General features: G+C 36.2%; 2 protein-coding genes across 2 annotated transcripts; one reads left to right on the forward strand and one right to left on the reverse strand.

The window, feature by feature from the left end:
- The first annotated feature begins 6568 nt into the window (after window positions 1–6568).
- On the forward strand, window positions 6569–14600 carry oprd1b (opioid receptor, delta 1b). The gene is made up of 3 exons (XM_026284066.1): window positions 6569–7112; window positions 10817–11172; window positions 12353–14600. The coding sequence occupies exons 1-3, from the start codon at window positions 6874–6876 to the stop codon at window positions 12880–12882; spliced, it is 1125 nt and encodes a 374-aa protein (XP_026139851.1). The 5' UTR covers window positions 6569–6873; the 3' UTR covers window positions 12883–14600.
- Window positions 14601–18834: 4234 nt separating this feature from the next.
- LOC113116140 (regulator of chromosome condensation-like) lies at window positions 18835–26180 on the reverse strand. Its single transcript, XM_026284068.1, has 10 exons — window positions 26054–26180; window positions 25089–25195; window positions 24549–24736; window positions 24270–24449; window positions 24094–24190; window positions 23886–24008; window positions 21964–22110; window positions 21759–21878; window positions 21492–21644; window positions 18835–19584 (listed from the first exon to the last, which is right to left on the reverse strand). The coding sequence occupies exons 2-10, from the start codon at window positions 25162–25164 to the stop codon at window positions 19409–19411; spliced, it is 1260 nt and encodes a 419-aa protein (XP_026139853.1). The 5' UTR covers window positions 25165–25195; window positions 26054–26180; the 3' UTR covers window positions 18835–19408.
- Between the last annotated feature and the right edge of the window lie 642 nt (window positions 26181–26822).

The raw sequence follows: 26822 nt of genomic DNA on the forward strand, positions 1-26822 counted from the left end.
ATGCTTTATTTTTAAACCTAAATTATAATCCCTTTCTATTATTTTACAATAGAAACAAATTACTGTTGTACCCTATGACTCATATTAATTAAGACTAATAGAGTGAGAGACATTTTGCCTCATCTATACTTGTTGGAAGTGTATTTCATTGGTATGTCAAAGTCTGCCCTGTGCGTCCTTATTCATGGTCATTTCCTACTGACGCAGTTCTAGCCAAGCTAATGATGCCCCTGTCACTATATTTTGGGTTTAATAAGCACCCTGGCCTCTGCTATCCTCAATGCAGTGTGTTTGAAACAAGATGAGTAACTCTGTGTGAAATTATCCCTTTTAGAACCGAATCTTCACTCAAGTTTCATTACTCAGTTTACCAGGGTGCCCACTCATTACGAGTGAATGGAATTAAAGGCCGTTAATGGATGTTCTGCTTTTGACAGCATTTCCTGTGGTAAAAAGGAAATGCCACTGAGAGGATGGCATGAAGCAGTGGATAACTATACCAGCGCTGTGCAGTGTTCAGCTTCTCAGAAAGCTATGAGTTATGTCTCTCAGGCTCGAGCAGATAATTGGATGCCCTGCAGGTAAGAGAGCTCCTCAGTCATTTTGATGCTTAGATTGAGTAGAGTCATATTACGGCTTTGGCATACGTGGAGAGCCATTGGTATTGCTGTGAGCATCAGGAGGTAAAATTTCAAATAAATACAAAAACAGATCAAGTTAAGACCCCATACGTGCGCACACAAAAATGTTGGTGTAGGACGAATGTTGATACAATTTTCACTTGGTAAATTTCACAAAAGCATTACAGGTACAGCAAGTAACACTGAATCAAACATGACATTTTGAGCTTAATAATAGGGATAATAAAGATAATAGCTTTAATGTAAAAAAAAATAAAATAATTGTTCGAATCAATATATAATGTGAGCACATTTATTTATTTAATTTAATTTCTTTTTTTTTTTTTTGAGAAGTAAACCTGAAAGCCAGTCATTATACTTACCAAAAAAAAAAAAAATCTGGTTGTTTTTACTGAATAAAAGGCAGCTGTGGTTACCAAAATTTGGTTAGCACTTTATTTTACAGTCCTGTTACATTCAATTCTTAAATCTATGCAGTAGAAAACTTCTGTTGTGGAATAATTATGAAGTATTTCGTTTCTTCAATTTGTTGACCTTTGTGGCAATGCAATAAACAAAACACACAAAAATAAATGTCTAAAAATCCCCATAGCACACACACAACCAATCGTAACTGTAGAGCTCTGGCCTCTTGCTGAGGATGACGTGAGTCAGCTGTTCCCATGACAACTACATTTCACTGAGAGAATCCATTAGGACCTCTTGGATCATTTTTGCAGAGGTATCAAAGGACTGAGACTCATTCTATCAAACATCTAATATGTTCCATTAGACTTTAGCCATCAGGATTTTAGAAGGTGGATGATTGCTGTAAGTGGTCACTCATCTTTATAAAATATTAAAACCAGATTTTATGGAATCCTCCCTATGAAGATGGATCCCTAGATACATCTAAGATCGAAAATAAATACACTTGTTTGACTCAAAATCAGTCAAGAGGTTTAATTATTATAAATCATTAGTACAATCTGTCAGAATTTGAGTGTGAAGGCATAAACTTTGACTAGACTCGAGTCTGGCAGGAAAGAAGCGACACTATCTCAAGTGAGAAGATGAAAGACAATTAAATATCAACCAGATGTTCTGAATTTAGTGCTATTTAAGGACTTAAATAATTAAATTGTCAAATACAGCATGATTTAGCCAACTACCCAAAGCTTGAACATGCTCATAGTCACTACAGTACATCTCTGATGAATGAGTTGACAGGCAGATGAGCATGGCATGAAAAGCAACATCAGTATAGTTTTATGAAGACACTTTAGTGACCTAAAGAAGGACACCTGTGGCTGTATGACTATAAGAAGAATGTGGTACACTCTAAAAAATTTTTTAACAAGAGTTAAATAATAGAAATGTGCAGCTTCTCACTTAACAAAACATTAATTGATGGATTGGAGTCATGTGGATTACCTTTGGATTATTTTCATGCCTTTATCATGTTTTTGAACTCTCATTCTGATGGCACCCATTCACTGCAGAGGATCCATTGGTGATGTAAAGCTAAATTTCTCCAGATTTGTTCAGAAAACAAACATTTACATCTTGAATGTGTAAAAAAAAATTCATTTTTGAGTGGACTAAACATTTAAGCTCTCATGGCACAGTGTAGCTGCAAGACCCATAAGTACTGAATAGGCCTATATATTTTTGCTCTTTGAAACCCTTTGAAAAAGCAGTGCAAATGAGTGTATTTCTACAGCAGGAGCTCATCCCTGGTGTGAAAGACTGGATGTAAATGAGAGGTGATAGACTGATTTCTCAACGTGTTGATGGCTGCCAGAAGATCTGTTCCAATACGTGGGCAGAAGGCTAGTTAGTCCCTGCTGGCCAGTCTCATCAATCTAATGCACCAGACACCCGTGATCTAATCCACCAGACCTTCACAAAAAGAAAAAAAAAGAAAGAGAGAACCATCAAACTGTATATGATACATTTTTTCTATGAAAATTTAATAAGGAATGAAGCCAAACAAAAAAACTTGTATAAAGGACAGAGTGGAGAGTCCATGATGCAAGTGAAAACTAAAAGAAAAAAATGGTGATTACATATAACACACAATTTATTATTATTATTATTATTATTATTATTATGTTTTTTACATGCATTGCTGCCTTGTAAACTGTAATTTCAGCCATGGATAAAAAATAAATAAATTGCTCACTAAAGGGAACAATTAGGCAGGGGCTTGATACTTGTTGGTTATGGTACAAAAACTCCCACTAGCCTGAATTGATCAGTTCTGCTGATGACAAGAGGCAGAAACACTGATTAGATTTTAATGGCATTCATGGGTTGTTCTGTCCCTCACATTATAATGATAATTTAGTAAACCTATCGTCTTATCATGCACTGATCCTTGGGCAAAACTGGGCTTCATAACAATCCAGTACATAATATTTGAGCATTACCCAATCTGTCTGCACACTTAATGAAAATATAACAAAATTTACTCGCACATACTACTACATAGATGAATGAAATCTATGGTGTTTACTCATTATTTAGTGTTTGAAGTTCTGTCTGCTCTATAGATTTATGATTTAATAAGGCCTTAAAAGAAAGAATGATCAATCAGATAATTCACATCACGTGCTAATCTAGATTACACCATTTAAATGTACCTGGCATTGTTAAATATAGCTGCATTTACAAATTTGTTCCCAGGTTGAGACCCTGCAGTAAGTGTTTCAATCAGAGTTGCATACATTTATTATAAAGCTGTCAATAGCTGATATATGATTGTTATGATGATCATTTGGTTTTGTTCTGTATGTATTATTTGACCTAGTGTTAAATCATAGAGTAAGAGACAGTGTTATATTGAAAATAAGACTTGGTGCCACATACTGGCAAGTTATGTGTGTTTTTTTTTTCTTGGCAAGGCTTCGGTTATGGCTAGACATCAAAATCATATGAACACCCAGAAGATCAAGAAATATTTCTTATTCTGCCATCAACAATTTTAAATATTAATAAAAAATTATTCTAAAAGGCTAAGAATTTTTTTTTTTTTGCCAATATGCCAGTCTGATTGGCATATGGTCAGTTCATTCACAACTAAGAAGACACTCTGGCTTATGATCAGATGGTTTAATGGGTGCATCTGGCTCTTGGACTTGTCAGACTAAAGCAGACTTCAGTCAGTTTGTGGCCAAGCTCAGCATCTGGTCTCTGACAAACCTGCTATAACCACACATAGCCTACAGGAAGGACTAGTTAGTTACATTGAAAAAGTAAGCAAGCGTCTTTAAATTGTCTTAAAAAACGTATAATGAGAACGTCCAGGAACATTTTGTCTGAGAAGAAATGAAATGATCTATGTGAGTTAATGATCCGATCTCTCTCATCAAGGCATATTTATAGAGCCATCTGTAACAGCAGATGCTCTCTCAGTTTAGATTTCTACTGGCCAGCTAAAATGGTGACCTATGGGGCATTGAGCAAAACAGCCTGAGTCCAGATCAAAGCTTGTGGTTGCTCTGAAAATCACTGTCTAACAGCTATAATACAGTGTCATTCATTATACTAATGTCATGCAAGTCGAATATAATTTCAGTCTCATTGAAAGTTGCCAGGACATGCTTATATGGCACTCAGAAACAGGGTAATTCACTCACAACCCCTGCGATTAGAAGTCAATAGCGAAGATTCTTCCTGATTGAACTGATCATGTAATCACAAGATTTCATTATCAAAATGTGTGGCAATTGCAAATTTTCTTAAGTGGGATCTCAGTGGGTAAATAACTTTCAGATATTATGCTTCCGAGCACGTGGTTATCATCAGTGTTCTACTAAGTCAGTTAAAGTTATGAGAAATTTCATTTGGTACAGTGATGTAGACAGAATAAATATAGACATAGAGGAAAAATGCCACCCTTTTACAAGTTGAATGAACTCAATGTCTTAAGAGGCACCAAAACAACATGCAGTAACAGCTTGCTACTGTGAATTAAACACAAAGCCTCCAGATGGTGTCTTGTTTTTCACGAAATTAAGCCAAGAGCAATGCTTGACAAAATCACTATCATGACAAATCTGTCACCTTAAAGCAGCAAGGTCAACAACTTATAAACCCCTAAATGCAAAAACAGCAAAGGTTAAGCATATGTCATATCCATTTATAATTATAATTTTAGAAGTTTGCAACAACACTGATTTATGTGTTTTTTTGTTTTTGTTTTTTTTTTTTGTTTTTTTTTTTCTCTTTCAGGCTGGTGATGAGACCTACATCAGTGTCATTCTGGATTGAGTTGAATGAATTTAGGATAGATACAGGACTGTAATGATTAGTGATGGTATATTTAGTATGTCATCAGTAGTTATGAAGTATGACACTGTCACAAGGTTTTAAAACATTGAACATAGTAGTTATCATCTAAGACAAATTGCTTAAAATGTAAATAATAATAATTCAACATTTGATTATTCCTATAGGAAAATGCAAACAAGTTATTTAACTATATCTATAGAATCTATATTAGAAATGAATATATTTACCAAGTGATTAATTGATTAAGTATCAAGAGCAGTTCGATTAAATCATACACAAATGTTTTAAACTGAATGAGAAGAGATGCAAATGAAAAGTTTGAAAGAAAGAGCAGTTATACTGAAATGTTTATATGAAACAATTATTTTTTTTTGTAGTGAAAAGGATGCTTTGTGATTCTGCGTATTGTAGAAAACATGCTGATTTTTTTAAGTGCACTTTTGATAATCAGTACTAACAGATATTAGTTCTAAGAGTTTTAAAAATATAACACTTAAGCCCTTGTGAAAACTGTGGCAAAATAATAATAATAATAATTTCAAACATTTTTCTATTAAATTATTAACATACTAGTTTGTGCCCTATTTTACAGACTTTTCTTAGAGTGTAGCACACAGGTGCATCTCAATAAATTAGAATGTCGTGGAAAAGTTCATTTATTTAATTTATAGATGCACCTGTACTACACTGCTTAAAGCATAAATGTTAAGAATGTCTAGTATTACTATTTAATTGCTATAATTTTTTTTTTAAATTGGAATCATTAAAAAATGCGTAGGCTAAGTGTTCAATAATTCAATTTATTTAAAAATACAGTCATTTATATTTAATTATATTATGCAGATTTTACAAACAAATCTAAATTGTCAGTTTCTTTGCTGATATTTGATGTGGTCACACAATTTTGCATTGTGATTACGCAATTACGTCAGCGTGCAATGACATCACAAAGTCATTTAGCAACGTTTAGCAACACTGCAAATTTTTCAACTTTCTCTGAAAATTAGTTGGCAACAGAAAGTTTTGATGCTCTCCAGGGCACAAACACAAGCGATGGATATACAGTAATATGCGATGGAGAGGTTGCTAAATCTGTTTCGCCTACAGATTTGGCAAATCTTGCTTAATTACGTTTGAGGGCGCTTTTCATTGAGTGAGAAAATGGACCTGTGATAAGAGCTTGAGAACAGTGTCAATTTCGAGTCTCACACTGAATGTTTGAGAGTTGGCAGCCCTAAGGGGACATTAACACAAAAACGTTTTCAGCCAAAAAAGGGAACATTTTTATGTGTCTTGAGTGTTCGTTTACATGACATTGGTGTTTTGTGGACTGAAAAGGCATATTCTTGTACGGTTGTTGCTGCTCAAGAATTTTACAAACGTTTTTTCAGCAAAGTGTGGTTTTACTTCACCAATATAAGCTGCAATATACATCATATAGCCTAATCGTCATTTTGCTACAGGTACTGTTTACTAACAAGGTGACAGTGCCAACTATTGGCCTGGCATACCGTTTTTGACTAGACCATTGTCCTGTTAATGTAGCCTAATATAGATAGATAGATAGTTTCACAGATTTCCACAGAACCGAACTGAACTATATTTGCTTGAACTATGTAGACATGAAAATGGAAAATAAACGCACTTATAATAGTAAAATAGCATGGCTAGTAGGCTACACGTTTGACACATTTGAGAGCGGGCAGTTGCCTTATGTTCCACTAGTCTTTCCTCGTGAGAAAGTACGAGCGCATGCACAGCAACACGCTCAGTTGGAAGTCGGGTGCGCTTCTGAGAAGAGCAGAAGAGAGGAGAAAAGGAGGGCTGCGTAAACTGAACAGTGGAGTTGATATCCTTACAGCTGCTGTTCTGTCTTTCTCTGTCTTTAAGATTAAAGATATTAGTTTATAATTTTAAAATTAAAAAGGCGTTTAGCGTTATACAGGGAAAGCGCATAATGGAGCCTCTAACAGTGACTGTTAGTGATTTTTCCGAGCAGTATCCTTTAATTCTGCCAAACTCGAGTTTTATGGAGGAACCAGCGGGACTTCTGTCAAACTGGAGCGGAGGAAGCGAGCCGAAGGCGGTGAAAGACACCACTGCGGTCACTATCGCTGTGTGCATCACCGCGCTGTACTCTGTCATCTGCGTTGTGGGACTGTTTGGAAATATTCTGGTTATGTACGGTGTGGTCAGGTAAGAGAAATAGTTTACTTCAGTGAATATGTACTTCAGAAGTCGCAGGAAGTGGGATGATCATTATTTAATTGATCACATTTTGACATTTAATAAATACAAATATGACCACTTTGCCCTAACCTTTTTGGTTTAAGTGCACAAAGTCTAAAGAGAAAGAAGCACGCATGCACATATTTATCTTATATATATTTGAATATTTAATTTTGTTTGGAATATATATATATATATATATATATATATATATATATATATATATATATATATATATATATATATTACCCATACTCGGATTTCGTGCTCTGCATTTAACCCATCCAAAGTGCACACACCATAAACACACACCAGGAGCAGTGGGCAGCCATTTATGCTGCAGCTCAAGGGCACATCATGGTATTGAGGATGGAGAGAACACTGTACATTCACTTACCCACCTACAATTTCTGCTGGCCTGAGACTCAAACTCACAACCTTTGGATTGCAAGTCTGAATCTCAAACCATTAGGCCACAATTCCCTAGAGAAAGGTAAGAGACAGGGCAGAGGAGTAAGATTTTGTGATGTGCTCATTCTAAGGGTCAAGTCAAGGCAACTTTATATATAACATTAAGCAATACAGATTCTGTCAAAACAGCTTTACAGTATCAAAATAGGAAAATAGAAGTAAACACTCAATGTTCAGTTAAATGCAGTTTATCATTGAATTCAGTTATGTCATCGTCCAGCTCAGTTCAGTTTAAATATATGTGCAATCAAGTCGACAATATTGCTGGAAATGTACCCGACTCCCCAAATAAGCATGCCAGGGGCGACAGAGTGTGTCTGGCTCCTGAACAGTGTTAGGTAGATTATTCCCGATTTTGGAGGCTAAATAGGAAAAGGATCTGCCACCCGCAGTAGATTTTGATATTCTAGGTATTATCAAATTGCCAGAGTTTTAAGAGTGAGATGACTTGGTTGACTGTAATAAAATAAGAGCTTGCTCAAGTACTGAGGTCCTAATCCATTCAGGGCTTTATAAGTAATTAGCAGGATTTTAAAATCTACACTGTTTGATAGAGAGCAGGTGCAGTGTTGACAGAACCGGACTAATGTGTTCTAGCTTCCTGGTTCTAGCTGCATTTTGGACCAGCTGGAGTTTGTTTATTAAGCTTGCAGAACAACCACCCAATAAAGCAATTATCTACAATTATCTAACCTTGAGGTCATGAACGCATGAATAAGCATTTACGCATTGGACATTGAGGGCATAGTTCACAATTTAGATATATTTTTTTGAGATGAAAAAATGCAGTTTTACAAATGCTAGAAACATGGGTTTCGAAGGAAAGATTGTTATCAAATAACACACCTAGGTTCCTAACTGATGACGAAGAATTGACAGAGCAGCCATCAAGTGTTAGACAGTGTTGTCTGATAATTAACACCTCTGTTTTTTTTCCAGAATTTAGCAGTAAGCAATAATTTGTAACCAAAGGTAAAATATAAAGCGTGAAAAGTAGTGCTGAGACTTCAGGTATTTCATATGTACTTGTGATCGATATCATAACTCTTCATTCAGTGTTATGAATTGATGGTGGTCAGATAAGTACTATTTGAAGCATGCTAATGTACTTTCACTAATGCCAAAAAAGTTTTCTTTCTCTTTGCAATTCATATTAGCATGGAAGATTATACAAATTAATGTGATACAAAAGGTAGGTCAAAAGTAATCAGATTATTAACTAAAATGTGTAATGAAATTGATTACATTACTAATTGTAATTTATATATTTACTAATGCAAATTTTCCTCATGTAACTTGCTTTAGAAAACCTGTTTATTTTGCCTATTTAGGCAAAAGAAAATCACACAGAGCAAAAATCCAAAAACAAAAAGACCTTCCTTGAAATATATGGAGTCTTTGGTATGTTCCCTCTGAGGGGTTCAGATCACAGAACTATTACAGTTCAGCTAGATCACATCTTTCTAATCCATTCACAGCACACATCTTCAGGAGTGCAAAGCCACTGCCTGATCATGGATTGCCTGTCTTTCACAGAAGCCTTTTCCCATTTGGAGACGTAAAACAATGTAGCAGAAGTGAGTATTAAAGCATATCAGCCTGGAAGGAAGAAACTGTACAATAGGAAGTTTGATGTGAAAAGAACTCATTAATAATTCCCCCTAAAGTTTCAACTGCAGACAGGAAGTGTGATATAAATACATTTTAGATTGCAACCATATCAAAGTTTTCCCCTCATTTTATTCCATTAGTTCTCATGCTGCACAAAAAAAAAAAAAAAAACTTTTTTCTTATTTTTTTTTTCTTGTAAAAATATCTGAACGTCCTAAAAAATTAAACAGAAACACAATTACATGACATTCTAACACTCATTTTTAGATTTTTTTTTCTGCTTAAGATTACAAAAAACTATTTGCAATATATTCATGGGTCAACAATAAGAAAATTTGTAGAAAACAAAAAATCATTCGAAAATTGTGCCCACACTATTTCAATGTCACTAACGTGGCACTACTTCTAAACATAATTTTCCATAACAGGTTTGTGAACTACATTTTTTCTCCGATGCAATTAATTACTGTGAAACATGATTCATGGCAGTGCTAAATAAGAGTACAACTGGATAAAACATAGCAAACCAGAATGAGGGACTGGTGTAAAATTAGAGACGCAAGCATGGGTCATCGATATACAACAAAACATCTTATGCACTCGGTACAAAAGACTTAATGGAACTTATAATAATGAATTTATTCATCTCACCACATGTATAGCCATGTACAAAGAGAAGAATAAACTGTAGTGTCACTAATGGATGTGCTGTCTTCTCTCTTCTTCTTTGTGAGACTTCAAATGTCAAGTCCTCAAAAGATATCACAGTGTGTGGGCTCCAGACAAATCTTAAAGAGAGGATAATCAATGGATACCAATTTATGCCTTTGGGCTTTTGTTTAGGAACTATGGTCACATGCTTTCAAAGGATACCCCACCATTCATCAGCCTACTACTAATTTGGATAAAAAAGAGGGAGACAGTTGAGATGATTATTGTATGATATCATAAAGAGACACCTTAATGTTGGAACTACACTTTATCACAATCTTCACTGACAGCCATTACAATTTTAGTTTTTAGCCATTACAGCCGAATCATCCATTATATATCTAATAATAATAATAATAATGAGTAAAAAATAAAAATAAAAAGTTGCACTAAGGTTTTTAGTAGCTTAAAAATAAACACAATGATATCCCAAAAAGTTTGAAGTTGTGTTTTAATGGAAAACAAGCATAACAAAGGCAAGTTTGGAAAAAAATAAGTTTTTATCAAATCGCCAGAATATAAAGAATAATGAATGTGCCAATGCATGGCATCATTTTCATAGGTTAACATTTTAATTCTTGACATAAAGGTTGATTACAGTGTGCAAGGGTATTAAGAGCACATATGGTTCTCTTTTCTTCTCTCTTTTTTTTTTAAATTGATCATCATGTTAATCATGTGATATTTATAATGAAAAAAGCAAAGCAGAGAAGAATCTCAAATCATGCACAATCAGTGCATCCCATTCATCTGCATCTGTATTCATCAATGTTCATATCGTCATTGCAAACCCAGGTGCAGCAGATCGACATCTGAAAATTATGAAGTGTTCATCTTGCTGAAAATCTCAGACTGACTTTTTCTCTTTTCTTCTTCAGGTACACGAAGATGAAGACAGCTACCAACATTTACATCTTTAACCTGGCTTTGGCTGATGCATTAGCCACCAGTACTTTACCCTTCCAGAGTGCCAAATACCTCATGAGCACCTGGCCATTTGGGGAGCTCTTGTGTAAATTGGTCATTGCTATTGACTACTACAACATGTTTACCAGTATTTTCACTCTGACGATGATGAGCGTAGACCGTTACATTGCTGTGTGCCATCCAGTGAGAGCCCTGGACTTCCGCACACCAGTCAAAGCAAAGATCATCAACATCTGCATATGGATTCTCTCCTCTGCTGTTGGCTTCCCAGTGATGGTTATGGCCATTACTACAGTGACACCCACAGGTGAGGGCAAAATGAGTGAGTAAAAGTATGTTATTAGGCTTATTGGTTGTTTAAAAAGTATATGACTCAATTTGTCAGTGAATTTATGGCTTTCACTCAGTTCAACAGCACATAATCATAGCCAAGTATTAGTATAACATGACATTTTATTTAGCTCAGTGAACTAGATGTTAATACCGAGTAATATTTTTTATATTTAAAAACAAAACCACACTGAATTGTTTAACTCTCTCGGAGCAGCACATCATAGTGTTCATATCCTGAATTAATTATAAACAAATTGGTTAAATTATTAATTAAATGACTGGCTCATTAGGACAGTCACTTGTCATGGGTCCTGAACGATTTTTTTTTTAAATGAATGCATTAAATGGCTCACTCTTAAAGTCAATATTTCTGTATGAAATAGCATATTGTCTAGTAGGGTCTACATTTGGTTTAAAGCTTTGTGTGCAACATTAATTCTCTGTCCGTCAACAGTTCGTAAACAGTTTGTTCCCTGTTTAATACTGTAAAGTTGCTTTGACACAATCTGCATCTTAAAAGAACTATATTAATAATGGTGTCTTGACTTGACATCATGAAATTTGAACATGCTACATATATCATGTTGTCATTATCATATGACCTTACAGCATCAGTTGTGTTGCTTCACTGCATTTACAAATCCTAGTAAAGTGCCCATCAAATGTGCACTTCTGATGGTTGCACATTATTTTACAGTATGTGTACTTACATGTACTTATAGTGTACTTACAGTGTATTTATATAAGAAAGTTCTGGTAATACAAGGTAACTACATGGGGTAGGGTTAGGTTTAGGGGTAGGTTAAGGGTTAGTACCTAGTTATTACATAGTTATTGTAATTACTATAATATGTACATAGTATGTACATGAGTAACTTCTGATTTTCAAATACTGGTCTATGAATTCGCAAATACTACTTCTCACATATTATTAGTAGGAATGCAGGAAGTCACTTGTCACCTTGTACAGTGATATAACGTGCACATAATAATATATTTCAGTGCTCTTGGAATGCTGCATGGCCAACCAAATTTGAAGTCAATAATGGATAATAATTTAAATAAGTCATTAAATTATAACTGATCAGTAAATGGTAAAAAGAAATGACTCTAGACTCACCCTCTTATCTTCTTTTTACATACATTCTTCACAGGCAAAACAGTCTGCACGTTGAAATTCCCAGACCCAGACTGGTACTGGGATACTGTGACCAAGATCTGTGTTTTCATTTTCGCCTTTGTGGTTCCCGTCTTGGTCATCACCATCTGTTACGGCCTGATGATCCTTCGTCTCAAGAGTGTACGCTTGCTGTCTGGCACTAAAGAGAAGGACAGGAACCTCCGGCGCATAACCCGTATGGTATTGGTGGTGGTGTCAGCCTTCATCATCTGCTGGACCCCCATCCATATCTTCATCATCATCAGAACTGTGGTGGAGATTGACCAGAAGAATCTGCTCGTGGTTGCCTTCTGGCATCTGTGTATTGCTCTGGGCTACATGAACAGCAGCCTCAACCCAGTCCTGTATGCGTTTCTGGATGAAAACTTCAAAAGGTGCTTCAGAGAATTCTGCTTGCCCTTTCGTTCCCGCATGGAGCAGAACAGCTTTTCCAAAGCCCGAAGTGTTATGAGAGAGCCCATGTCAGTGTGCGCCAAGTCTGAATCAATGAAACAGCCCACATGACTAGACCTGGAACAGTTGCCTTCTGATACACAACCAAGGGCACTGAAAGATCCACAGTCTGAGGACACCCAGATCTCCACCACTGAGTTTTAAGCTCCTTTGGGGTAAATACAACATGAGAACAAGCTCATATACTGAAGGCAAAATGCCATGTTGGTTTGTTAGTCATTTTTTTTCTACCTTTCTTAATTTCACTTTGTGGAAAAGCAATGGAGGGCTCCCTGTGCATTTTTTCCTAAGTGAGGAATTGAGATCATTTGGACCATTGTACAGTAATCACAGTACAATCAATAGGAAATCTACATTCATTAGTGGTATAAGATCCATCAAAATGGATTCCCATAATCAGATTTTTAAATGAAAGTCAATGCATTTCCTTGGAAATTGTGGGAACATGTAACATGAATACAAGTGTCCAAACAATGAAGTAAATACACAAATTAAATTTCTCAAACAACAAAATAAGCTGTAAGATTTCCATTTAAAGACAGAAGCAATCTTGCTTCACCGAACAATGAAAATGTACAGAGGTTTTTTTTCCACTCCACAATAAAAGGATTTCATTAATCCTGAGGATAAAGATATTTGGAGAAAGAGAAAGGCCTTGGATACAGAGAATGGAGCAAATTTCATCTCAAGGTTTGCAAGGATAGATTTGCATGGATGACGGGGCTCCTTCCCTCAGAATGACTGTTAAAACACACTGTTATATGAACTCTATGACACATTATTCATTCCATGGTGCTTGATAATGTATCATTTTGTAAATTTGTGCTACCAGTGAGGGTGTTTGATGACCTTGGACTATGAAGTATACAGTGTTGATACTAGGACCATACAGTATGTGTAGATGTGCTCTGAGACTATTACAGAGGGGCTTTTAGATATTTTCATCTTAGTTCTTTGTAATGAAGTATTTAGTGCAACCATTCTAGCATTTCATTGCCATTAGCACAGGACAGCTGTTTTCTGACCACCTTAAAATTCCAAAGTTGAAATGACATTTAATGAGTCATTTAGTGATATTAGCGTTTGATTCTAAATGTCAGTTTTGTTGTAAAATGAGAGTGAGTTCAGTTTCTTGAGCTGTTATAGACAAACTTTTTCCAGTCACGGATGTTTATGCATTAGCATTGAGTATTGCTTTGCTGTAGAACCTGTATCTACTTTTGTGCAACCGTTGAATATTTATTAATTTTTTTATGGATGCACTAGAATTAGACATCACAAATGTGATTATGTTGTGAAAGCTTAAAAAAAAATTGTAGGTTGCATGGATGTTGGGAAAACATAACCATAATCTAAAAAAAAATGTTCACTACTCACATGACTAGCAAGGCTTCTAAGATACATATTCATCATCTCATGAAAAAAAATACATTTATCTTCTCATTATTTATCGAATGATAAATATGCCTGTCAATCTTTAAAAGTGTTTTGAAATTTAAATTGTTTTTGGTTAAATATAACAAAAGCCTTAAAAAGCGAAATGAAAAACTACTATGCTAATTTTCTACAGGTAGAGGTTGGAGACTCGAGCACTGTTACATAATCTCTTTAGCAGACCCCCTGTTATGAAATATACTGGATAAGTGCTTTTGAAAAAAAAAAAAAGTAAAAGGAGGTTGTTGTGTAATGACATATTGTATAATGTTTTATAAAGACAATTCGTTTGTATTTTTGCTGACTTTTGTCGTCTGTCTAGTCATAAGAAACAAAATGTAATTTTATCCAGGCTAGTTAAAAAATGAAAATTAAGCCTTAAATCACTCAACCTGAAGTCAGACGAATTCAGTTGGAGTTATTTTAAAAAATTTATTCGATCTTTCAAGCCATTTGATGCTATACAGCGGGAGTTGCAGTCCTTCGGTCCATGAGAAGTTTAATAAAAAGCTCATCCATTAAAAAAAAAGTATCTCGACACGAGTCTGAGTCGAGTCTCAAGTCATTTAATGGCTCACTACAAAAATCCCATTCAGAATCCTTGTGTATTGAAATCTTCCTACAAAGCTGTTTTTTTTTTGGCTATAGACAAAATATATGTCTATATATCTATATATATCTATATCTATTTATATCTACTAAAAATGTCTACAATAATCAAAACATTCTCATCTTGAGCAGAAAATAAAGATAACCAGCAGTTTCAAAGAAGAAGTTCTGTAGCAACCCGGCATTATCAGAGATGTATTCATTATACGGTTGTTAAGTGATGAAGTAAGAAGTGCTGTTTCCGGGTCCAAGCCTCAACTCGTTTCACTGGAGAATGGGCTAGTTGCATATCTCCGCCATCTTGGATTTCCGGTCTTGCGAGTGTTTGCAAAGATACTTCCGGTTGTGCTAAAAGTCGTTGCAGAGAACTGGAGAAATCCAAATATTACCTTCTATATGTTTACATGATTTAGAATATCACTTCAAATGCAAATAAGATATACATTGCTATTATTACTATCTAACTGAGCCAGTGTATTTAAAACTTGTGAATGTTTGTGTCTGATGAATGAGTTAAATACACTAATGTTCCCTACAGTTAAAGAAATGATTTGTAATCTCCAAAGTCTCAAAATTCTACAACATTCTGTTGATTTAACAGTGAGTCTGTTTTGTTTATTGTATATTTATTGTTAATTTGGTCAAATTAAATAATTAGTCGAGATAAACTATTGTGTATAAAATAGGTCCTGAAGCCTTTAAATGTTGATTGGCATCAAGTCAAGAATGCTGTTCATATGTCCAAGCTGGTGTGTTTTTGCAGCGTAACTGAAAAGATGGATCCTGTTTACTGTGGCTTTCTGGATGCGAGAGGAGTGGAAGCAGTCCACCTGTTATATTTGAAAGCAGCACCCTGACATTTAAAGCACTAGCATATTCCTTGTACCATAGTAGGGATAATGGACTCTGGAAATGGCTATGGAAGGATACAGAGTCTCAACCGGCAAACAGACACAAACCTTAGATGAGCAAACGGCCTGAATAACGAACAACATCATTATGATATGTGCTTCTCCGGTTCCTCGTGATCGTGGTTTGGAGTGTCTGTTACATAATGGCATAAACAGCAGATCAGAGAGCAACTCTGGTGGAGGGAAGCATCACGAGGCTCAGTAATGACAAGAGACCCAGCAAGTAATCTAGACTGATCGATCATACTCTATACTAAATCGCGCCCAACCCCATTCAATGTTCTTAAGATATGTGTTATTAACAAGCAGGCTAAATCATAGAGTCAGTGTAGATTTTACACCCATCTCACATTCTTATACATTTGGCAAGTGAGGTTTAACATGGTAAAGTGATAAATCAAATAGCTAAAGTAATATTTATTTGGAGGAGGAAATGCATAGCCTCTCTAGTTCACTATATAATATATATTATCATTCATTGGACTGTCAACTCACACACTAGCTAAAACAAAATATATGTATAAATATTAAATACATTATATAGGTCATTCATGCTCTAAGATTAGCAGTTCTCAGATAATTCATCTCAAGGGAAGTAGGGTAAAATCATACCCATTTCCAATAAGACCAATCTTCCATTAAGAGTTGCTCTGTTCCGTTAGAGCAACCATCAATTACGACTGGTCTAATGGTTAAAAGCATCCTGATGTTATAAACATACAATTCACATTTCATGCCTGAAAGAACAGAAAATATCATATCTTAGCCTAACAATTACTGGCATACCAGTTTTCTCATGTCAGAAGTTTTATCAGTTGTTGTTCACGCTATAATTTTTTTTTTTTTTTTGAAAAAAAAAAACAAAAACAAAACATAACATGACCAGGTTTCTGCTGACCAACATGGCAAATCCATGTGACCAACTTAAACCTGCTGCAAAATCTGAGGTGGGGAAATATTTACAACTCAAAATACCTGATTGGATGGATTTCCTTGTTGTGATGTATACATGATTTTTAATATATATAAATTTTTAGATAATTAAATGTCATATGTCAAACTTTTTAATGAGACAAAAATACTCAGTGCACCTTTAAAGAGCAATGCTTTTTAAATTCGACACTGCCTGCTGTGAAACCGTTTGGAACCGCATGATATAACCAATGAGTCATTTATACTTTAGCGAATAAGGATGTCCCCCTAAAAGCACATTTAATGTAGCTTGCTGGCATTAAAAACAATAACATTTAAAGCCAGTGCCCTGTCCACTTCTCAGTGCAGCTGCCTCACACCGGGCATCAGAAAACATTGATGACAGCATTAAATGATGGTGGTCAATTAAGTGCTTGCAGAAGAGGCTGTTAGCATTTCAAAGCTTTCAGAGAAAGTGGGCCTTGAAGGGCTTTTCAACTGAAATACCCCACAAAGTCTCTCAGCATGACTCACTGTGGGCTTGAACATAAAGACCAGACAAGCACAATACCATTTCCCCTTCATGGATGTTGAAGTGGTGTTTTGATCTGCAAATTGTATCAGTAATGACCAAACCATTTCCAGTCTCAAGTGTTTTCAACGGTTTAGGACATGCATATGTAAGCATCAGCTCTAACATTTCATATAGCGGAGTATACATTTCTTCTGGTTGCATAGGACCACTTTCTTATAAAAGAAATTCAGGTAAATGTAAAAACAAAGAACTAAATCTGTATTTTTTTTTTTAATCTGTGGAACACAAAAGTAGGCATATGACAGACTGGGACAGTGGCTGTGGTGGTAAGAAAATAAAAATCATACACGCTTCTAAAGCCAAACACTGTTAGGAATATACTAAGATGTCAGCAATTAAAGTGAAGACCATCTATTTAATCTTGAGAGCACATTGCTGCCATCAAGTGGATAAACAGAACAAATACAAAGAAACATTGAGCATTTCTTAAAGTGAAATGTTATTTTAAAGGGGGGGTGAAATGCTCGTTTTCACTCAATATCCTGTTAATCTTGAGTACCTATAGAGTAGTACTGCATCCTTCATAACTCCAAAAAGTATTTAGTTTTATTATATTCATAAGAGAAAGATAGTCTGTACCGATTTTTCCCGGAAAAACACGAGCGCCTGGAGGCGTGACGTGTGGGCGGAGCTAAAGAATCACGAGCGCCAGTTGCGTTGAGAGCGTTTGGAAGCTGTGACAGCTGTGAAGGCTGAAACTGAACGAGAGCAGCAGCAGCAACGACTCGCTCCGAGCGGGGCTCGAACCCGGGTCTCCGATGGGAGGCGGACGCACTAACAAGGAGGCAGAGATATTTTAAGCAGTTTTACTCACCGCCTGTGGTTCCAACACACAATCCTGACACTTTTTCGTTGGGATTGCATCATCCTTAAGAAATAAACAGTACGCAAATCCGTCATCAAACTGGGCTTTGTTTGTAAAACAAGCATTTTAGAAATGCAGTGAACAAACACAAACACTTGCACAACTCCCTTGATGCTCTGTAAAAATAAACTCCATCCACTGGTCCCTTAATGCTGTTTTTTTTTTTTTGGTAATCTGTGCAGGGTTGTCTTGCCCTGGCAACCAAAAACACACTCCTTTTGTGACATTTCGCGACGCTCTCGCTCTGATCAGTGATTGTCTGTGCACAGCCTCTCTCTGCTCTGATCAGTGAAATGTATCTGCTCTGCGGGAGCGCGCGCTCTTCCGGCAAACGTGCCCTTAGGACCCATATAAGTAAAATTCCGCTCCATCTAACATCACACAGAGCCATACTCGAAAAAAACTTTCCGAAACTTGTGACAAACTGGAAGGAGTATTTTTGGAACAGAAATACTCCTTCAAACATACAACTTAATTTTTGAAACTTTGTCCATGTTTAGCATGGGAATCCAACTCTTTAACAGTGTAAAAAACTCAGTATGCATGAAATAACATTTCACCCCCCCCCCCTTTAAAATATCTTTTTTTACTTTAAAGTGCAGCTACAAGAAGAAATTCTTGTAGAATTTTTATTATAAAATGTCGCATTTTGTTTTAAGGAGTAATCATTGACCAGATTCTGTAAAACCATTTTTATTAAGTGTCCACAGGGCCAACAATGCATGGATACAATAATAGTTTCATTTAGAAAATTAGGAAAACAATTTAACACTGCAAAGTACAGGAACACCAAATCTGTTTTTTTGTGAGTGATATAGATTAGACCTGCTATTAAACCTTTTATTGCTCAGACCATAATGTTCAATAAAAAAAAAAAACTTTTCCACGGTTCTTATCTAAAAGAGTTATTAAAATCACCTTTCAGCAAATACATGCATACGATCACTTGCAACAGACGGTCCCCAGGAAGCATACTAAATTTCTTTGTTAAAAAGAATTAGGATAAAGCAAAGAAAAAAAAAAAAAAAAGTCCATAAAAGAGATCTTTGATCATCTACCGGGCTGTATAGAGTGAATGTTTGGGCTCTCCATAAAGTGGGATAAAAGGTTTAATTAGATGATACTCATCCTACCCTCTCCCTCATCTGCTGGCTTAGCTCAGCACAGGAAGCATTACCAACCATGATCAAGCTTCAGGTTACAGATACCACTGATACAGTAGTTTGGCTCAGCTGTCCTTAGTCAAGGAGATCAGCTCTCCTGCTTGTCTTTGACTAACAGGACTGTGTGCTGGCCTCCACTGGACACTGACAGAACTACACGGTTCTCCAGCTGCTTGCCCGTCATCTCCACTGGGCTCCATTCATCATCCTCCTCTCCTGTACCCAGCTGTAGATTGGTGCCCATGCCCCAGGAAAACACAGAGCCTGGCCAACAGATAGCAATGTTAGAAAACTAACACAGCTCTGATGAGCAAAACATGCCAACGGTACATTTTGTTATTTGGTTCTAAAAATAAACTGCTCTGATTGGTGCAATTAATGTAATTAGAGGTTGAAAAAACATTTGTGAACACACACATTGTGTTATTTGCCATTTAAAACTACAGGGACAAACAATGCTACAAACCAAGCCTTGAAATCAGAAAAATTAAGAGTCTACAATCCAGCATGCCCATTCAAACAAAGCGTTCTGATGAGGGGGATAAAACAGGACAGAAAATAGAAATATAATTTTTTAATTGCAAAAAACTCAGAGAACAGAACAAAAAACAAAGGCAGTTCATGTAACCTATAAATATAAAAAGAACATTTTGAAATTCACCATACATCTCTACAACTCAAATGTAAAAAAAAAAAAAAAAAAAAAAAAAACAACAACAACAACAAAAAAAAAAGAGATAAAAGAAAAACACTTACCGGTATTCACTAAGGATGTATTAAAATTAGGGCTGTAGCTATCTTATATTTTAGTAATCGAGTATTCTACCAAAAATTCCATCGATTAATCGAGTAATCGGATAAAATGTGTTTTTGCTTAAAGTGCAATATTAATTATGCAAGAGAAATCAAGACTCCTGGGTCTCTTAAAATTACCAGCTAAGTTTCCTTTTTTAAATGCATAGAATGCAATGCATAAATCAAAAATAAACATTATTACCCATTGTTTCTCTGTCTGTACTTGTACTGTGAACAATGAAAGTTGACAGATGAATTAAGTGCATTTAAGTGCCATTCAGTTGGGGTTTTAAATGAAGCATTTTCTGAGATGAACATTAAACATTAAACACATAAAACATTAATTTATCTTTTAATTATTGAAAACTAACTTAACTTTTTGGTAAACAAAGGGGATTTACTATAAAAAAAATAAAACATTGAAGAAATGTTGTGTGATTAAACCTTTAAAAAAAAAAAAGTTTTAGTATATGTAGTAGTTCATTCTGCTGAACAATAGTTTTTTAACCGACTTTTATTTTGACGGGTTGGCGTACCTTTACAGTTCTGTGTATGTGATGTGATGCTAGTTTTACTCAAATCAAATGGTCAAATGCTCATGAAGTGACAGATTTGGAGATGTTGTTCATGTGTTCATGTCCTTATTTATTGAGACAGCAGATGCTGACATCACCGCAAGCGTAATGCGCGCTTCAGTGTGTGTGATAAAAAGGAAGACGCCATTCTGCTCCATTCATTGATAGAGACACGCAGAACATGCAGGATTCATATTTAAATAGACTGTTCCGGCTTAATATTTATAGATATTTATCCATATCGTGATTCGATGCAAGTGCAATGACCTAATTTGATTAATTAATTTAAAAATGTGACAAATTCCGTGCCATTCCGCTTTAAACTGTAAACTGTTTTTATGACTGGATTCCGCTATTCCCTCAGCGTTTTGTGCATCGCGGAAATCATAGGGCCCTAGTTGTGGTATGCCAGCTCTATCTTGCAATGGACACATGCCACAACGTTCTCTTAATGTTTGCCCGTGCCCTCAAATCAAAACACTGCTGACTCCTTGCAGTATGCCATGTCGGACGCAGCACTTGTGTCTCCTTCCGCTTTGTGGGTGAAAAAAATCATTGTGAAAGAACCTGACATGAGATTTTAAATAAATTAAAGGAGCCCTAATATACAGGTTAATCACTAGTTGCATTTAACATAATTTGTGTGGTCTGAAACAGTTTACAATGCATTCCAGGTTTTGTAAAATAACTTGTAGTTGCTAAAATATTTAAGATTAGTCAAAATGAACCCAGAGCCAAAAAGGATATTTTTGGGGTTAAAGTGCTCAGAGATCATTGTGAGTGAAATTTTTGCAGTCTCACCTTGTTTCGTGACAGCGTAGCTCACAGAGGCACCACAGGCAACCATCTGAACATCACTGATCCCGGTAACAGGTGTGGGCTCACTCTTCTCCCCGGCATCCTTCCCCAGGCCCAGACGCCCATACTCTGCCCGACCAAGACTGTACACTTGTCCTGAGGATGAAGACAGCAGTTGAACAAATTCTGAACAACTGGCGGAACACATGATTTAAAATAAATCTCATTTTAATGTAAGAGTAACACAAATGAGGTTCACGGATTAATTACCTTCTGAATTCAGGCACAGTGTGTGATGCTGCCCCCCAGAGAAACCCACCCAAGAGGTGGTGGAGTTCTTGAAAGAACTGAGTTTAACAGGAGCAAAGCAGGTGTTTGTGCTCTGGGTGCCTGTAAAAAAAAAAAAAAAACCTATAAAAATTCAGCGTTAGACAGACCATTTAATCTTCAGAACTGAACGAGCTAGGAGTCGTACCAAGCTGGTGGTAATTGGAAAGCCCAAATCCGTAGACGTGCCCCTCTTTAGAAACAGCAAAGGTGAAGTATGCTCCACAGAAGACATCCGTAAAAATGACCTTCCCCCGTGGCTTAATGATAACCATCTGTGGCTCCAGCAAACGCACTGAGGAAAGAAAAAAAATTAAACAAAATAAAATATTTATATGCATTACCCTTCAAACGTTTCGGACAGTGAGAATTTGTTTAAAATAAATTAATACTTCTATTCAGCAGATGCACTTAACTGATTAAAAGTGAAGCACAGTCAAGTATAAAAAAAAATAATAAATACAAGTTGTTCCAATGAACTTTCCATTCACCACAGACTCAAATGTATTAATGCAGCAGCACAATGAAATGTATCATCAAATCACATTAGAATGATCTTTGATCATGTGACACTGAATACTGGAGTAATGGCCGATGTAAAATTCAGCCTTACAATCATAAGTTTTAAACTATATTTAAAAAAAGAAAAAGTAGTGCTGTCAAACAATTAATTGCATCCAAAATAGGTTTTTGTATACATAATAGATGTAGGTGTACTGTGTATATCTATTATGCACATAAATACAAACATGTATACATTTCAGAAAAAAGATTTTAAAATATATTTGTATAATTTAAATTATGAATATACACTGCATGTGTGTATTTATACATACATAAATACATAACACTAGACCATTAGTTTTATAATTAATGGTATAATTTTTCACAATATTCCTGTTTTACTATTACCGTTTTGATTAAACTTAGCCTGCTTTAGCATTATCAATAGTTATAAACAAGCAGATTTGGAACGCTAATTGGAACAATATGTTTTAGAGCAGTGGTTTTCCACCTGTGGTCCGCGGCCCACTATTGCAGGTGGACTGCCAATTATTTTCTGTTCATTTCCAGTCCTTTCTTGGGCTGTGCGATTAAAAGAAAACGTGCTAAAATCACGATTTGAGCGTGCGCATATGCCTAACTCCAGGTTCACACACTGTCTGTGATGCGCCTTTTTTCTGAGCCAATGTTGACGGATCAGAGCGTTCTCACTGCGGTAAAAGGCTAGAAATAAAAACGTGCGAAAATAATTCATGTCTAACACATGAGCATAGAGTGAATTTGTTAGTGAACAGGATGCAGTTTAAGTGAGAGGAGACACGTTTTAAGTGTGCACACTCTCTCCTCGCAAAGCAGCGTGTATCTGAGCAAGCACGACCGGTTTTGTGACAGAGCAAAGGAAATCTGCTGCGAACAGAGAGATTCGCACTCGTGCATTATTTTAATGTGCTTTCGCGTTATATTTATGCGCTCTCACTGCTGACCGCATACACATACTGTATACACACTGCAAACACCTGAGGCACCGCTACAATTAATGAGCTCTATGAACAATGCATGGCAAAAAAGAAAAAAAAGTCCCTGTATACATGATTTTTTTTTTATTTATTTATTTTGCCACAAGTCTATACATTTTTTTACATCTTCACTATAGCGATAATTTTGACTTATGTCTGTTCTAGAGATGCTACAACTTTTTGATAAAGCTCTGATTGGTTTTCTTTTGGAAATATGTTTCAAATTAATCCTGAATGCATTTATGACTGTAAAAGCACAATTGCAAAATTGATCAAAAAAATCACGATAGTTTTTTTTTTTTTTTTGTCCATATCGCACAGCCCTAGTTTATTCAATAAATATAGTTTAAAATCTAGCTTCTGAGTACTAAGTTATTAACCCAACAATAGCGGGGTCAGTTAATTTTTTTGAAGTGGGCCGCGCAAACATATGTGTTTGGTTGTATGGGCCGCGAGTTGAAAAAAGTTGGGAACCACTGTTTTAGAGTATACTTTATAACTGACATTCATATTCCTGTAGTGACGGTTTAATTCAAATGGAGATACATACTCAATCCCTTCCTGCCTCCGCGGTTGGCAAAGTGCTCAGCAACACGGCCCAGCTGTCCTTGTTCTCCACATCCTGAGGTGTACAGCTCTCCATTCACAGTCAGCATCACCAGGTGGTCATTTCCTTTAGAATGAATGCAAAATATTACTATGCAGATTAGTTCCATAGACAATGGCGCAAAGATACAGCTTGACTTCCTTTAACCCACCTGAGACTATTTTAACCACGGGCTTGTCTATAGGAATTTTGACAGGCAATGTGCATTTTTTCATAGGCTCCAGAAGTCCAATGACACCATTATTGTCCTGCAAAAGAAAAGATACGTCAGTCAAAACTGGTAGAATGTTTCTATTCTGCTGCAGGATATTAAAAGGCTATACTCACTCTAAAAGAGCCCCAGACATAGACAGCACCCTCCTCCGTGAGGGCAGCTGTGTGACTGTCCCCTGCAGAAACCTGCACAACTTTTACCCCAAGGTCCACCTTGGCTGGTACCATCTCTGAGCCCTCCTCTGATGCATCACGGCCCAGGGCGCCCTCATCATTACACCCAAATGTATAAATCTGCACAGGGATTAGAAAAAAACAGGAAGGATATCAGAAAGATGATAAAATAACATTGAACGGCCTTGTTAGTGGGCTTTGCACACAGCTTGAGATTACATTTCCTGTGTCGCTGAGGCAGACTGTATGCATGCCTCCAGCCACGGCCTGCACAATCCCCTCAGGAAGATTCACCAGAGCCGGTCTCTTCCTCTCCAGCACATCCTCTCCCAGGCCGAGCTGCCCAACATCACCCTGCCCCAGAACAAGCACCATTCCCTTCTCCTGCCCATGACTACCGTGAGAGACTACAAACAACCACAAAAACAGAATGCATGAGATTTAAGGGAATGCTTCTCAGATTTAGGTCTTACAGAAAAACAACTTGTGCATTTCTGTTATTATTTGACTCCAATAAGACTGGCTGTGACCGACAGTACACCATTCAATTGCTGATATAAAACTCAATATTATATCTATAATGGCAGAAAAGTTCAGATTCTGTGGACTCTTGCATAGCCATGGAAATAATTTTCTTTAGAACCATTTGTAAAGACGGTCTCACAATCAAAATAAAAAAAAGGTTTATTATTTCTAGTGTAATCTCTCCCCTAAATGGCGCAAAAACACAGGTCTGGCTACATTAAAATTGAGACTTGCCTTTTTGTTTTTTCACAACAGTTGAGTCCTCAGTTGCTGCAATTGTTTGTCTCTTTACAGCTTTTTTTGCAGGCATGGTGACTTCAAATTCTTGACAAAACCTAAAACTAGAAATAAAGTAATGTTGACAATCTTCCTATACACATATATAAGTACGAAAAGTATGCGTCCGTGTGTGTGTGTATATATACACATATACATATATACACACATACATACATATATATATACATATACACACACAAACTAAACAGCATGAGGCCTACACGTAAAACAGGCCTGGTTTGCTAGAATGCATAGAAAAACGTGCATTCTGCTTTCAAACCTCAAACGTCTAGGAAACAAATACAATTTCCCAGGGCCTGCACTGCTGTACAGGGCTTTTTTTACTGACTATATATCGCCTCTGAGTGTTTGGGCATCAATAGCTAAAATGTTGCCAAATTAGGCAACTGACTGGATTTTGAAACACAGCCGTTCTGTTTTCTGGCGCTGACTTCACGCTCTGTGACTGACAGCGACAAATGCTTGATGACGGTTTATCGGCCAAACATGGCATTAGAAAGAACAGCCTCTTATTTCTTATGGTTTATACAAAATTTAAGTGCAGGAAATGGTTTTAACATGGCAGAATAAGACTTCAACTCGAGTTCAAGTTCAATCCGCTTAAAGTTTAAACAGCATCAAGCCTGCTGTGACACTTTGGAGTCCCAGGCTAACGTTACATTCAACTTCGTAACATTGGGTTTGACGATTAACGCTAGTTATTTCAGAGATTACGTCTCACTATATCGAGTAGTTTAAATACCATTAAGATCAATGAATGACTTATACAGTTCCAAACATGCTTGTTCTGCACACAGCTCACTTGCTGTTGCAGCCCAAAGCTGTTTTGTATTACATTTCCTGGGTTTCTGAGAGACTTATTATCTTAACGATAGAAGGCAGCGGAGATGAAAACCTACCACTTATGACTGAAAATTGTCCACGTTCAAAGCGTTTTCTTGTTCGAGGAGGTTTGTGAACATAAGTAACTTCTTGCGAGAATGTCACGCACGCGTGTCTCCCTCCGCTCTACTTCATGTGTTCTTCTTCTTCGTCTTCTTCTTTGGATTTATGGGCGGGTCGCATACCAACTTTATGGTGCATACCGCCACCACCTGTGCTGGAGTGTGAAGTGATTTCAGTCCAGAAGTTTGTTAAAAGATGTTTAATTATTATTCCAATTTGTCTTTATACAAAATATTGAATATTTCTACATACATATCATATTTAACTGTTTGATATGTTAATAGGCTTATAAGTGATGCCATAGAATCTGAACAAATCACAACTTTGATTGGCATCACCTCTTCCGCCCAACTAAGTGCCATCTGAATTGCCACCAGTTCAGCAGTATATACTGAGGTCCCATCAGTTAATCTCCCATATTTTCCTATTTTAGATTCAGGAACATAAAATACTTCATGTGTTTCACTGGAATTGCGCTTGTGTTTGCATGCGCCACCTATTGGAAAGGACAATTTTGTGCTTGATTAACAATCGTCATTTCACTTAAAAAAAATTTTTACATTGTTTTTTTAAAGGCTTTAGCCAGTTATGGTAAATTATTTTTGAATTAATTATATACTTTTAAGGCATTCATTGATATTTTAAATGAAACATTTTTATATTTTCAATTAATTTAATTTTAGTTTGGGTTTTTGTAATTGAGTTGGTTATAGATTATTTTAT

The sequence above is a fragment of the Carassius auratus genome, chromosome 16 (assembly GCF_003368295.1).
Source record: "Carassius auratus strain Wakin chromosome 16, ASM336829v1, whole genome shotgun sequence".
Taxonomy (NCBI): Eukaryota; Metazoa; Chordata; class Actinopteri; order Cypriniformes; family Cyprinidae; genus Carassius; species Carassius auratus.